At 41.5% G+C, this 14,379-nt stretch overlaps 1 protein-coding gene across 1 annotated transcript in view; it reads left to right on the forward strand.

Annotated features, from left to right (window-relative positions):
• Positions 1–14,379, forward strand: part of LOC120921555 (protein sel-1 homolog 3-like) — a 264,107-nt gene that overhangs the window by 161,757 nt on the left and 87,971 nt on the right. Inside the window, exon 16 of the mRNA XM_040334055.1 lies at positions 13,145–13,272. Within this exon, the coding sequence (XP_040189989.1) occupies positions 13,145–13,272 (128 nt within the window). The remainder of the gene's footprint in view (positions 1–13,144; positions 13,273–14,379) is intronic.

The raw sequence follows: 14,379 nt of genomic DNA on the forward strand, positions 1-14,379 counted from the left end.
ATTGGACGGTACCATTACTACAGATAATGACAGACGGGTCATTGGATGGTACCATTACTCAGATAATAACAGACGGGTCATTGGACGGTACCATTACTACAGATAATAACAGACGGGTCATTGGACGGTACCATTACTACAGATAATAACAGACATGTCATTGGACGGTACCATTACTACAGATAATAACAGACGGGTCATTGGACGGTACCATTACTACAGATAATAACAGACAGGTCATTGGAAGGTACCATTACTACACATAATAACAGACAGGTCATTGGACGGTACCATTACTACACATAATAACAGACATGTCATTGGAAGGTACCATTACTACAGATAATAAGAGACATGTCATTGGACGGTACCATTACTACAGATAATAACAGACGGGTCATTGGACGGTACCATTACTACAGATAATAACAGACATGTCATTGGACGGTACCATTACTACAGATAATAACAGACGGGTCATTGGACGGTACCATTACTACAGATAATAACAGACGGGTCATTGGACGGTACCATTACTACAGATAATAACAGACGGGTCATTGGACGATACCATTACTACAGATAATAACAGACGGGTCATTGGACGGTACCATTACTACAGATAATAACAGACGGGTCATTGGACGGTACCATTACTGCAGATAATAACAGACGGGTCATTGGACGGTACCATTACTACATATAATAACAGACGGGTCATTGGACGGTACCATTACTACAGATAATAACACACAGGTCATTGGACGGTACCATTACTACAGATAATAACAGACGGGTCATTGGACGGTACCATTACTACAGATAATAACAGACGGGTCATTGGACGGTACCATTACTACAGATAATAACAGACGGGTCATTGGACGGTACCATTACTACAGATAATAACAGACAGGTCATTGGACGGTACCATTACTACAGATAATAACAGACAGGTCATTGGACGGTACCATTACTACAGATAATAACAGACGGGTCATTGGACGGTACCATTACTACAGATAATAATAGACGGGTCATTGGACGGTACCATTACTACAGATAATAAGAGACGGGTCATTGGACGGTACCATTACTACAGATAATAACAGACGGGTCATTGGACGGTACCATTACTACAGATAATAACAGACGGGTCATTGGACGGTACCATTACTACAGATAATAACAGACATGTCATTGGACTGTACCATTACTACAGATAATAACAGACGGGTCATTGGACGGTACCATTACTACAGATAATAAGAGACGGGTCATTGGACGGTACCATTACTACAGATAATAACACACAGGTCATTGGACGGTACCATTACTACAGATAATAACAGACGGGTCATTGGACGGTACCATTACTACAGATAATAAGAGACATGTCATTGGACGGTACCATTACTACAGATAATGACAGACGGGTCATTGGACGGTACCATTACTACAGATAATAACAGACGGGTCATTGGACGATACCATTACTACAGATAATAACACACAGGTCATTGGACGGTACCATTACTACAGATAATAACAGACATGTCATTGGACGGTACCATTACTACAGATAATAACAGACGGGTCATTGGACGGTACCATTACTACAGATAATAACAGACGGGTCATTGGACGGTACCATTACTACAGATAATAACAGACGGGTCATTGGAAGGTACCATTACTACAGATAATAACAGACGAGTCATTGGACGGTACCATTACTACAGATAATAACAGACGGGTCATTGGACGGTACCATTACTACAGATAATAACAGACGGGTCATTGGACGGTACCATTACTACAGATAATAACAGACGGGTCATTCGACAGTACCATTACTACAGATAATAAGAGACGGGTCATTGGACGGTACCATTACTACAGATAATAACAGACATGTCATTGGACGGTACCATTACTACAGATAATAACAGACGGGTCATTGGACGGTACCATTACTACAGATAATAACAGACATGTCATTGGACGGTACCATTACTACAGATAATAACAGACGGGTCATTGGAAGGTACCATTACTACAGATAATAACACACAGGTCATTGGACGGTACCATTACTACAGATAATAACAGACGGGTCATTGGACGGTACCATTACTACAGATAATAACAGACATGTCATTGGACGGTACCATTACTACAGATAATAACAGACGGGTCATTGGACGGTACCATTACTACAGATAATAACAGACGGGTCATTGGACGGTATCATTACTACAGATAATAACAGACATGTCATTGGACGGTACCATTACTACAGATAATAACAGACGGGTCATTGGACTGTACCATTACTACAGATAATAACAGACATGTCATTGGACGGTACCATTACTACAGATAATAACAGACAGGTGATTGGACGGTACCATTACTACAGATAATAACAGACAGGTGATTGGACGGTACCATTACTACAGATAATAACAGACGGGTCATTGGACGGTACCATTACTACAGATAATAACAGACGGGTCATTGGACGTTACCATTACTACAGATAATAACACACAGGTCATTGGACGGTACCATTACTACAGATAATAACAGACGAGTCATTGGACTGTACCATTACTACAGATAATAACAGAAGGGTCATTGGACTGTACCATTACTAGAGATAATAACAGACGGGTCATTGGACGTTACCATTACTACAGATAATAACAGACGGGTCATTGGACGGTACCATTACTACAGATAATAACAGACGGGTCATTGGACGGTACCATTACTACAGATAATAACAGACGGGTCATTGGACGGTACCATTACTACAGATAATAACACAGGTCATTGGACGGTACCATTACTACAGATAATAACAGATGGGTCATTGGACGGTACCATTACTACAGATAATAACAGACGGGTTATTGGACGGTACCATTACTACAGATAATAACAGACATGTCATTGGACGGTACCATTACTACAGATAATAACAGACGGGTCATTGGACGGTACCATTACTACAGATAATAACAGACGGGTCATTGGACGGTACCATTACTACAGATAATAACAGACGGGTCATTGGACGGTACCATTACTACAGATAATAACAGACGGGTCATTGGACTGTACCATTACTACAGATAATAACAGACGGGTCATTGGACGGTACCATTACTACAGATAATAACAGACGGGTCATTGGACGGTACCATTACTACACATAATAACAGACGGGTCATTGGACGGTACCATTACTACAGATAATAACAGACGGGTCATTGGACGGTACCATTACTACAGATAATAACAGACGGGTCATTGGACGGTACCATTACTACAGATAATAACACACAGGTCATTGGACGATACCATTACTACAGATAATAAGAGACGGGTCATTGGACTGTACCATTACTACAGATAATAACACACAGGTCATTGGACAGAACCATTACTACAGATAATGACAGACGGGTCATTGGAAGGTACCATTACTACAGATAATAACAGACGGGTCATTGGACGGTACCATTACTACAGATAATAACAGATGGGTCATTGGACGGTACCATTACTCAGATAATAACAGATGGGTCATTGGACGGTACCATTACTACAGATAATAACAGACGGGTTATTGGACGGTACCATTACTACAGATAATAACAGACGGGTCATTGGACAGAACCATTACTACAGATAATAACAGACGGGTCATTGGACTGTACCATTACTACAGATAATAACAGACATGTCATTGGACGGTACCATTACTACAGATAATAACAGACGGGTCATTGGACGGTACCATTACTACAGATAATAACAGACGGGTCATTGGAAGGTACCATTACTACAGATAATAACAGACGGGTCATTGGACGGTACCATTACTACAGATAATAACAGACGGGTCAATGGACGGTACCATTACTACAGATAATAACAGACGGGTCATTGGACGGTACCATTACTACAGATAATAACAGACATGTCATTGGACGATACCATTACTACAGATAATGACAGACGGGTCATTGGAAGGTACCATTACTACAGATAATAACACACAGGTCATTGGACGATACCATTACTACAGATAATAACAGACGGGTCATTGGACGGTACCATTACTCAGATAATAACAGACATGTCATTGGAAGGTACCATTACTACAGACAATAACAGACGGGTCATTGGAAGGTACCATTACTACACATAATAACAGACAGGTCATTGGAAGGTACCATTACTACAGATAATAACAGACGGGTCATTGGACGGTACCATTACTACAGATAATAACAGACCTGTCATTGGACGGTACCATTACTACAGATAATAACAGACGGGTCATTGGACGGTACCATTACTACAGATAATAAGAGACGGGTCATTGGACGGTACCATTACTACAGATAATAAGAGACGGGTCATTGGACGGTACCATTACTACAGATAATAACACACAGGTCATTGGACGGTACCATTACTACAGATAATAACAGACGGGTCATTGGACGGTACCATTACTACAGATAATAACAGACGGGTCATTGGACGGTACCATTACTACAGATAATAACAGACATGTCATTGGACGGTACCATTACTACAGATAATAACAGACGGGTCATTGGACGGTACCATTACTACAGATAATAACACACAGGTCATTGGACGGTACCATTACTACAGATAATAACAGACATGTCATTGGATTGTACCATTACTACAGATAATAACAGATGGTTCATTGGACGGTACCATTACTACAGATAATAACAGACGGGTCATTGGACGGTACCATTACTACAGATAATAACAGACGGGTCATTGGACGGTACCATTACTACAGATAATAACAGACGGGTCATTGGACGGTACCATTACTACAGATAATAAGAGACGGGTCATTGGACGGTACCATTACTACAGATAATAAGAGACGGGTCATTGGACGGTACCATTACTACAGATAATAACAGACGGGTCATTGGACGGTACCATTACTACAGATAATAACACACAGGTCATTGGACGGTACCATTACTACAGATAATAACAGACGGGTCATTGGACGGTACCATTACTACAGATAATAACACACAGGTCATTGGACGGTACCATTACTACAGATAATAACAGACATGTCATTGGACTGTACCATTACTACAGATAATAACAGACGGGTTATTGGACGGTACCATTACTACAGATAATAAGAGACGGTCATTGGACGGTACCATTACTACAGATAATAAGAGACGGGTCATTGGACAGTACCATTACTACAGATAATAACAGACGGGTCATTGGACAGTACCATTACTACAGATAATAACAGACAGGTCATTAGACGGTACCATTACTACAGATAATAACAGACGAGTCATTGGACGGTACCATTACTACAGATAATAACAGACGAGTCATTGGACGGTACCATTACTACAGATAATAACAGACATGTCATTGGACGGTACCATTACTACAGATAATAACAGACGAGTCATTGGACGGTACCATTACTACAGATAATAACAGACGGGTCATTGGACGGTACCATTACTACAGATAATAACAGACGGGTCATTGGACGGTACCATTACTACAGATAATAACAGACGGGTCATTGGACGGTACCATTACTACAGATAATAACAGACATGTCATTGGACGGTACCATTACTACAGATAATAACAGACATGTCATTGGACGGTACCATTACTGCAGATAATAACAGACGAGTCATTGGACGGTACCATTACTACATATAAGAACAGACGGGTCATTGGACGGTACCATTACTACAGATAATAACAGACGGGTCATTGGACGGTACCATTACTACAGATAATAACACACAGGTCATTGGACGGTACCATTACTACAGATAATAACAGACTGGTCATTGGACGGTACCATTACTACAGATAATAACAGACGGGTCATTGGACGGTACCATTACTACAGATAATAACAGACGGGTCATTGGACGGTACCATTACTACAGATAATAACAGACGGGTTATTGGACGGTACCATTACTAGAGATAATAACAGACGGGTCATTGGACGGTACCATTACTACAGATAATAACAGATGGGTCATTGGACGGTACCATTACTACAGATAATAACAGACGGGTCATTGGACGGTACCATTACTACATATAAGAACAGACGGGTCATTGGACGGTACCATTACTACAGATAATAACAGAAGGGTCATTGGACTGTACCATTACTACAGATAATAACAGAAGGGTCATTGGACTGTACCATTACTAGAGATAATAACAGACGGGTCATTGGACGTTACCATTACTACAGATAATAACAGACGGGTCATTGGACGGTACCATTACTACAGATAATAACACACAGGTCATTGGACGGTACCATTACTACAGATAATAACAGACGGGTCATTGGACGGTACCATTACTACACATAATAACAGACGGGTCATTGGACGGTACCATTACTACAGATAATAAGAGACGGGTCATTGGACGGTACCATTACTACAGATAATAAGAGACGGGTCATTGGACTGTACCATTACTACAGATAATAACAGACGGGTCATTGGACGGTACCATTACTACAGATAATAACAGACGGGTCATTGGACGGTACCATTACTACAGATAATAAGAGACGGGTCATTGGACGGTATCATTACTACAGATAATAACAGACGGGTCATTGGACGGTACCATTACTACAGATAATAACAGACGGGTCATTGGACGGTACCATTACTACAGATAATAACAGACGGGTCATTGGACGGTATCATTACTACAGATAATAACAGACGGGTCATTGGACGGTACCATTACTACAGATAATAACAGACGGGTCATTGGACGGTAGCATTACTACAGATAATAACAGACGGGTCATTGGACGGTACCATTACTACAGATAATAACAGACGGGTCATTGGACGGTACCATTACTACAGATAATAACAGACGGGTCATTGGAAGGTACCATTACTACAGATAATAACAGACGGGTCATTGGACGGTACCATTACTACAGATAATAACACACAGGTCATTGGACGGTACCATTACTACAGATAATAACAGACGGGTCATTGGACGGTACCATTACTACACATAATAACAGACGGGTCATTGGACGGTACCATTACTACAGATAATAAGAGACGGGTCATTGGACGGTACCATTACTACAGATAATAAGAGACGGGTCATTGGACGGTACCATTACTACAGATAATAACAGACGGGTCATTGGACGGTACCATTACTACAGATAATAACAGACGGGTCATTGGACGGTATCATTACTACAGATAATAACAGACGGGTCATTGGACGGTACCATTACTACAGATAATAACAGACGGGTCATTGGACGGTACCATTACTACAGATAATAACAGACGGGTCATTGGACGGTATCATTACTACAGATAATAACAGACGGGTCATTGGACGGTACCATTACTACAGATAATAACAGACGGGTCATTGGACGGTAGCATTACTACAGATAATAACAGACGGGTCATTGGACGGTACCATTACTACAGATAATAACAGACGGGTCATTGGACGGTACCATTACTACAGATAATAACAGACGGGTTATTGGACGGTACCATTACTACAGATAATAACAGACGGGTCATTGGACGGTACCATTACTACAGATAATAACAGACGGGTCATTGGACGGTACCATTACTACAGATAATAACAGACGGGTCATTGGACGGTACCATTACTACAGATAATAACAGACGGGTCATTGGACGGTAGCATTACTACAGATAATAACAGACGGGTCATTGGACGGTACCATTACTACAGATAATAACAGACGGGTCATTGGACGGTACCATTACTACAGATAATAACAGACGGGTTATTGGACGGTACCATTACTACAGATAATAACAGACGGGTCATTGGACGGTACCATTACTACAGATAATAACAGACGGGTCATTGGAAGGTACCATTACTACAGATAATAACAGACGGGTCATTGGACGGTACCATTACTACAGATAATAACACACAGGTCATTGGACGGTACCATTACTACAGATAATAACAGACGGGTCATTGGACGGTACCATTACTACAGATAATAACAGACGGGTCATTGGAAGGTACCATTACTACAGATAATAACAGACGGGTCATTGGACGGTACCATTACTACAGATAATAACAGACGGGTCATTGGACGGTACCATTACTACAGATAATAACAGACGGGTCATTGGACGGTACCATTACTACAGATAATAACAGACATGTCATTGGACGGTACCATTACTACAGATAATAACAGACGGGTCATTGGACGGTACCATTACTACAGATAATAACAGACGGGTCATTGGACGGTACCATTACTACAGATAATAACAGACATGTCATTGGACGGTACCATTACTACAGATAATAACAGACGGGTCATTGGAAGGTACCATTACTACAGATAATAACAGACATGTCATTGGAAGGTACCATTACTACAGATAATAAGAGACATGTCATTGGACGGTACCATTACTACAGATAATAACAGACGGGTCATTGGACGGTACCATTACTACAGATAATAACAGACGGGTCATTGGACGGTACCATTACTACAGATAATAACAGACGGGTCATTGGACGGTACCATTACTACAGATAATGACAGACGGGTCATTGGACGGTACCATTACTACAGATAATAACAGACGGGTCATTGGACGGTACCATTACTACAGATAATAACAGACGGGTCATTGGACGGTACCATTACTACAGATAATAACAGACGGGTCATTGGAAGGTACCATTACTACAGATAATAACAGACGGGTCATTGGACGGTACCATTACTACAGATAATAACACACAGGTCATTGGACGGTACCATTACTACAGATAATAACAGACGGGTCATTGGACGGTACCATTACTACAGATAATAACAGACGGGTCATTGGACGGTACCATTACTACAGATAATAACAGACGGGTCATTGGACGGTACCATTACTACAGATAATAACAGACGGGTCATTGGACGGTACCATTACTACAGATAATAACAGACGGGTCATTGGACGGTACCATTACTACAGATAATAACAGACGGGTCATTGGACGGTACCATTACTACAGATAATAACAGACGGGTCATTGGACGGTACCATTACTACAGATAATAACAGACGGGTCATTGGACGGTAGCATTACTACAGATAATAACAGACGGGTCATTGGACGGTACCATTACTACAGATAATAACAGACGGGTCATTGGACGGTACCATTACTACAGATAATAACAGACGGGTCATTGGACGGTACCATTACTACAGATAATAACAGACGGGTCATTGGACGGTACCATTACTACACATAATAACAGACATGTCATTGGACAGTACCATTATGTAACATCTTTGATGCTACTTCTCTCATACAGACCCAGATCTGTCCGATTCAGACAGCTGCGCTTGGTTTTGCAGGTTACCCGCGTCACTTCCGGTGCGCGGACATGTGCGTTCCACGCTGGAACGCGGAAGTGCGACCAGCGTCTCTTCCAATTTTCCCCGCGAATTTGCGGCTATTTAAACCCCCAAAGATGACGGCAGGGTGTTCTGTTATTTTGTCGGATACCTGCCGTCACCTTGGAACACCCTGCCTACACGCTCCACCTCAGTCACCTCCAGAGACCAGACCTGATCTACAGTCAGCAGCGCTTTGACAGCACAGACCTCAGAGGACTTCTACCTGACATCCACTGATCCTCTCATTCCATCTTCACTGTTGACAATCTCTATACAGACAGGATCTTAACCCAGGGACTACTGCTCTCAGCAGAACCGCAAGTATCTTTGATAATCAATCTGTTCAACTGTCAGTATTATCTCTAGTTGCTTAACCCATGGACTACTGCTCTCAGCAGAACCGCAAGTATCTTTGATAATCAATCTGTTCAACTGTCAGTATTATCACTAGTTCCCTAACCCATGGACTACTGCTCTCAGCAGAACCTCAAGTATCTTGGTATATAATCTGATTTCCTTTCTACATTGATACTAGTTACATTGGTGATTTCTGTGGTTTCACATTACATATGTCTCATGATATAAATGGACTATACCTATCTCTATGACCCACTCTATTGTGAAGTAACAATATAGTTTCTATCTATTGAGGATGTATATGCACTAATATCAATATCTCAATATCTGCTTAATAGTCCACTTAAAGGAGTATACTCATTATTCCTTCCTTTTGAGCTTATGAGGTAATAAGCTAGTTTGAGTTGGTATCGGTTAGAGGATATGATGATTTAACCCCAAACTTTCTAAACTAAATTGAGAGTGACCTGGTGGTTAGACCTGACAAGCCTCTGCAGCTGCGGTCCATACACAATAAATAACACTGCACGGCAGTAATTAATAACAATCCTTACATATTACTACAGATAATAAGAGACGGGTCATTGGACGGTACCATTACTACAGATAATAAGAGACGGGTCATTGGACGGTACCATTACTACAGATAATAACAGACGGGTCATTGGACGGTACCATTACTACAGATAATAACAGACGGGTCATTGGACGGTACCATTACTACAGATAATAACAGACGGGTCATTGGACGGTACCGTTACTACAGATAATAACAGACGGGTCATTGGACAGTACCATTACTACAGATAATAACACACGGGTCATTGGACGGTACCATTACTACAGATAATAACAGACGGGTCATTGGAAGGTACCATTACTACAGATAATAAGAGACAGGTCATTGTACGGTACCATTACTACAGATAATAACAGACGGGTCATTGGACGGTACCATTACTACAGATAATAACAGACGGGTCATTGGACGGTACCATTACTACACATAATAACAGACGGGTCATTGGACGGTACCATTACTACAGATAATAACAGACATGTCATTGGACGGTACCATTACTACAGATAATAACAGACGGGTCATTGGACTGTACCATTACTACAGATAATAACAGACGGGTCATTGGACGGTAGCATTACTAATAACAGACGGGTCATTGGACGGTACCATTACTACAGATAACAACAGACGGGTCATTGGACGGTACCATTACTACAGATAATAACAGACGGGTCATTGGACGGTACCATTACTACAGATAATAACAGACATGTCATTGGACGGTACCATTACTACAGATAATAACAGACGGGTCATTGGACTGTACCATTACTACAGATAATAACAGACGGGTCATTGGACGGTACCATTACTACAGATAATAACAGACGGGTCATTGGACGGTACCATTACTACAGATAATAACAGACGGGTCATTGGACAGTACCATTACTACAGATAATAACAGACGGGTCATTGGACGGTACCATTACTACAGATAATAACAGACGGGTCATTGGACGGTACCATTACTACAGATAATAACAGACATGTCATTGGACGGTACCATTACTACAGATAATAACACACAGGTCATTGGACGGTACCATTACTACAGATAATAACAGACGGGTCATTGGACGGTACCATTACTACAGATAATAACAGACGGGTCATTGGACGGTACCATTACTACAGATAATAACAGACGCGTCATTGGACGGTACCATTACTACAGATAATAACAGACGGGTCATTGGACGGTACCATTACTACAGATAATAACAGACATGTCATTGGACGGTACCATTACTACAGATAATAACAGACGGGTCATTGGACAGTATCATTACTACAGATAATAACAGACGGGTCATTGGACGGTACCATTACTACAGATAATAACAGACGGGTCATTGGACGGTACCATTACTACAGATAATAACAGACATGTCATTGGACGGTACATTACTACAGATAATAACAGACGGGTCATTGGACGGTACCATTACTACAGATAATAACAGACGGGTCATTGGACGGTACCATTACTACAGATAATAACAGACGGGTCATTGGACGGTACCATTACTACAGATAATAACAGACGGGTCATTGGACGGTACCATTACTACAGATAATAACAGACGGGTCATTGGACGGTACCATTACTACAGATAATAACAGACGGGTCATTGGACGGTACCATTACTACAGATAATAACAGACGGGTCATTGGACGGTACCATTACTACAGATAATAACAGACGGGTCATTGGACGGTACCATTACTACAGATAATAACAGACGGGTCATTGGACGGTACCATTACTACAGATAATAACAGACGGGTCATTGGACGGTACCATTACTACAGATAATAACAGACATGTCATTGGACGGTACCATTACTACAGACAATAACAGACGGGTCATTGGACGGTACCATTACTACAGATAATAACAGACGGGTCATTGGACGGTACCATTACTACAGATAATAACAGACGGTCATTGGACGGTACCATTACTACAGATAATAACAGACGGGTCATTGGACGGTACCATTACTACAGATAATAACAGATGGGTCATTGGACGGTATCATTACTACAGATAATAACACACAGGTCATTGGAAGGTACCATTACTACAGATAATAACAGACGGGTCATTGGACGGTACCATTACTACAGATAATAACAGACGGGTCATTGGACAGTACCATTACTACAGATAATAACAGATGGGTCATTGGACGGTACCATTACTACAGATAATAACAGACGGGTCATTGGACGGTACCATTACTACAGATAATAACAGACAGGTCATTGGACGGTACCATTACTACAGATAATAACAGACGGGTCATTGGACGGTACCATTACTACAGATAATAACAGACGGGTCATTGGACGGTACCATTACTACAGATAATAACAGACGGGTCATTGGACGGTACCATTACTACAGATAATAACAGACGGGTCATTGGACAGTACCATTACTACAGGTAATAACAGACGGGTCATTGGACTGTACCATTACTACAGATAATAACAGACGGGTCAGTGGTGTGTATGTAATCTTATGCTCATATAGGATAGACAATCATTTGTAAGTGCTGCTTCTGGAGCGTTCCCATTGGTGGAGACATTCTGCACTCATACGTCTCTAATGGATATTTTTCCAGTCCGCAGCTTACCAATACTACTTGAAGTCGGCGACTCGTGGCCATGTTGACGCAGCTGTACATGTCTCCGCTTGCTGGATCCAGGGGGTCCCCGGGGTGGTGAGCCGACTTCCGTATGACGCTGTGCTGTAAGTACAAATCGTAGGATAGATGTCATACATTCATTGGGACCGAATTACCTAAAGGGTTCACTTTCTCCAGAAACTTGCCTCTGCAGTCAAGGGGCCCTGGAAAATATAAAAAACTGTGCAGCTTTGAACATCATTTCATTGTCATACCTGGAGGCCAGTTGTGCCCCCCCCCCCCCCCCCAGTCAGTGACTCCCATGTTACTAGGCTGAGAAAACTTTAATATTTCCAGAATTACAGGAAAGACCAATTGTTATTGGCTCCTGGCAACAAGTCAAAGCATTGGGTTGACGAATGGTGAGTTTTTCAGTTAGGCTTCTGGGGACCCAAATGGCCTACAGGTATGACTATAAAATGAACTAACCCATTGTACAAAGCTGCATAGATTTTACTACCTCCCGGGGCCCCATGACTGCACAGGCTAGTTTATGGAAAAGTGAACTTAGCCTTAAAGGCCAATGGCCAAATCATTTTACTGGCGAACTTCCCATAAAGCTTAGTGAATGAGGTGATGCTCTGCTGACTTCCATCGTCCAATCATGTGCAAGCAAACTTTCATTGCAGAGTGAATTTTCACTACATTCAGCCTATTTGCCTTTAGTAAATCCACCCTATTGACTCCACTGGAATTCTGATAATGGTGGCTGAATATTAGGGATGAGCTTCATGTTCGACTCGAACATTGCCTGTTCGCCTGTTCGGCAAACAACGAACAATTTGGGGTGTTCGCGGCAAATTCGAAAAGCCGCGGAACACCCTGTTAAAGTCTATGGGAGAAATCTAAAGTACTAATTTTAAAGGCTAATATGCAAGTTTTTGTCCTAAAAAGTGTTTGGGGACCCGGGTCCTGCCCCAGGGGAGTGTTTGGGAACCCGGGTCCTGCCCCAGGGGACATGTATCAATGCAAAAAAAGTTTTAAAAACGGCTGTGAAACAATAAAAGTGAAATATTACTTGAAATTTCGTACCTAGGGGGGGGTGTAAAGTCAGCATGTAAAATAGCGCATGTTTCCCGTACATAGAACTGTCCCTGCACAAAGTGTAATTTCTGAAAGAAAAAAAGACATTTAAAACCGGACTTGCGGCTATAATGAATTGTCGGCTCCGG

The sequence above is a fragment of the Rana temporaria genome, assembly GCF_905171775.1.
Source record: "Rana temporaria chromosome 2 unlocalized genomic scaffold, aRanTem1.1 chr2d, whole genome shotgun sequence".
NCBI lineage: Eukaryota > Metazoa > Chordata > Amphibia > Anura > Ranidae > Rana > Rana temporaria.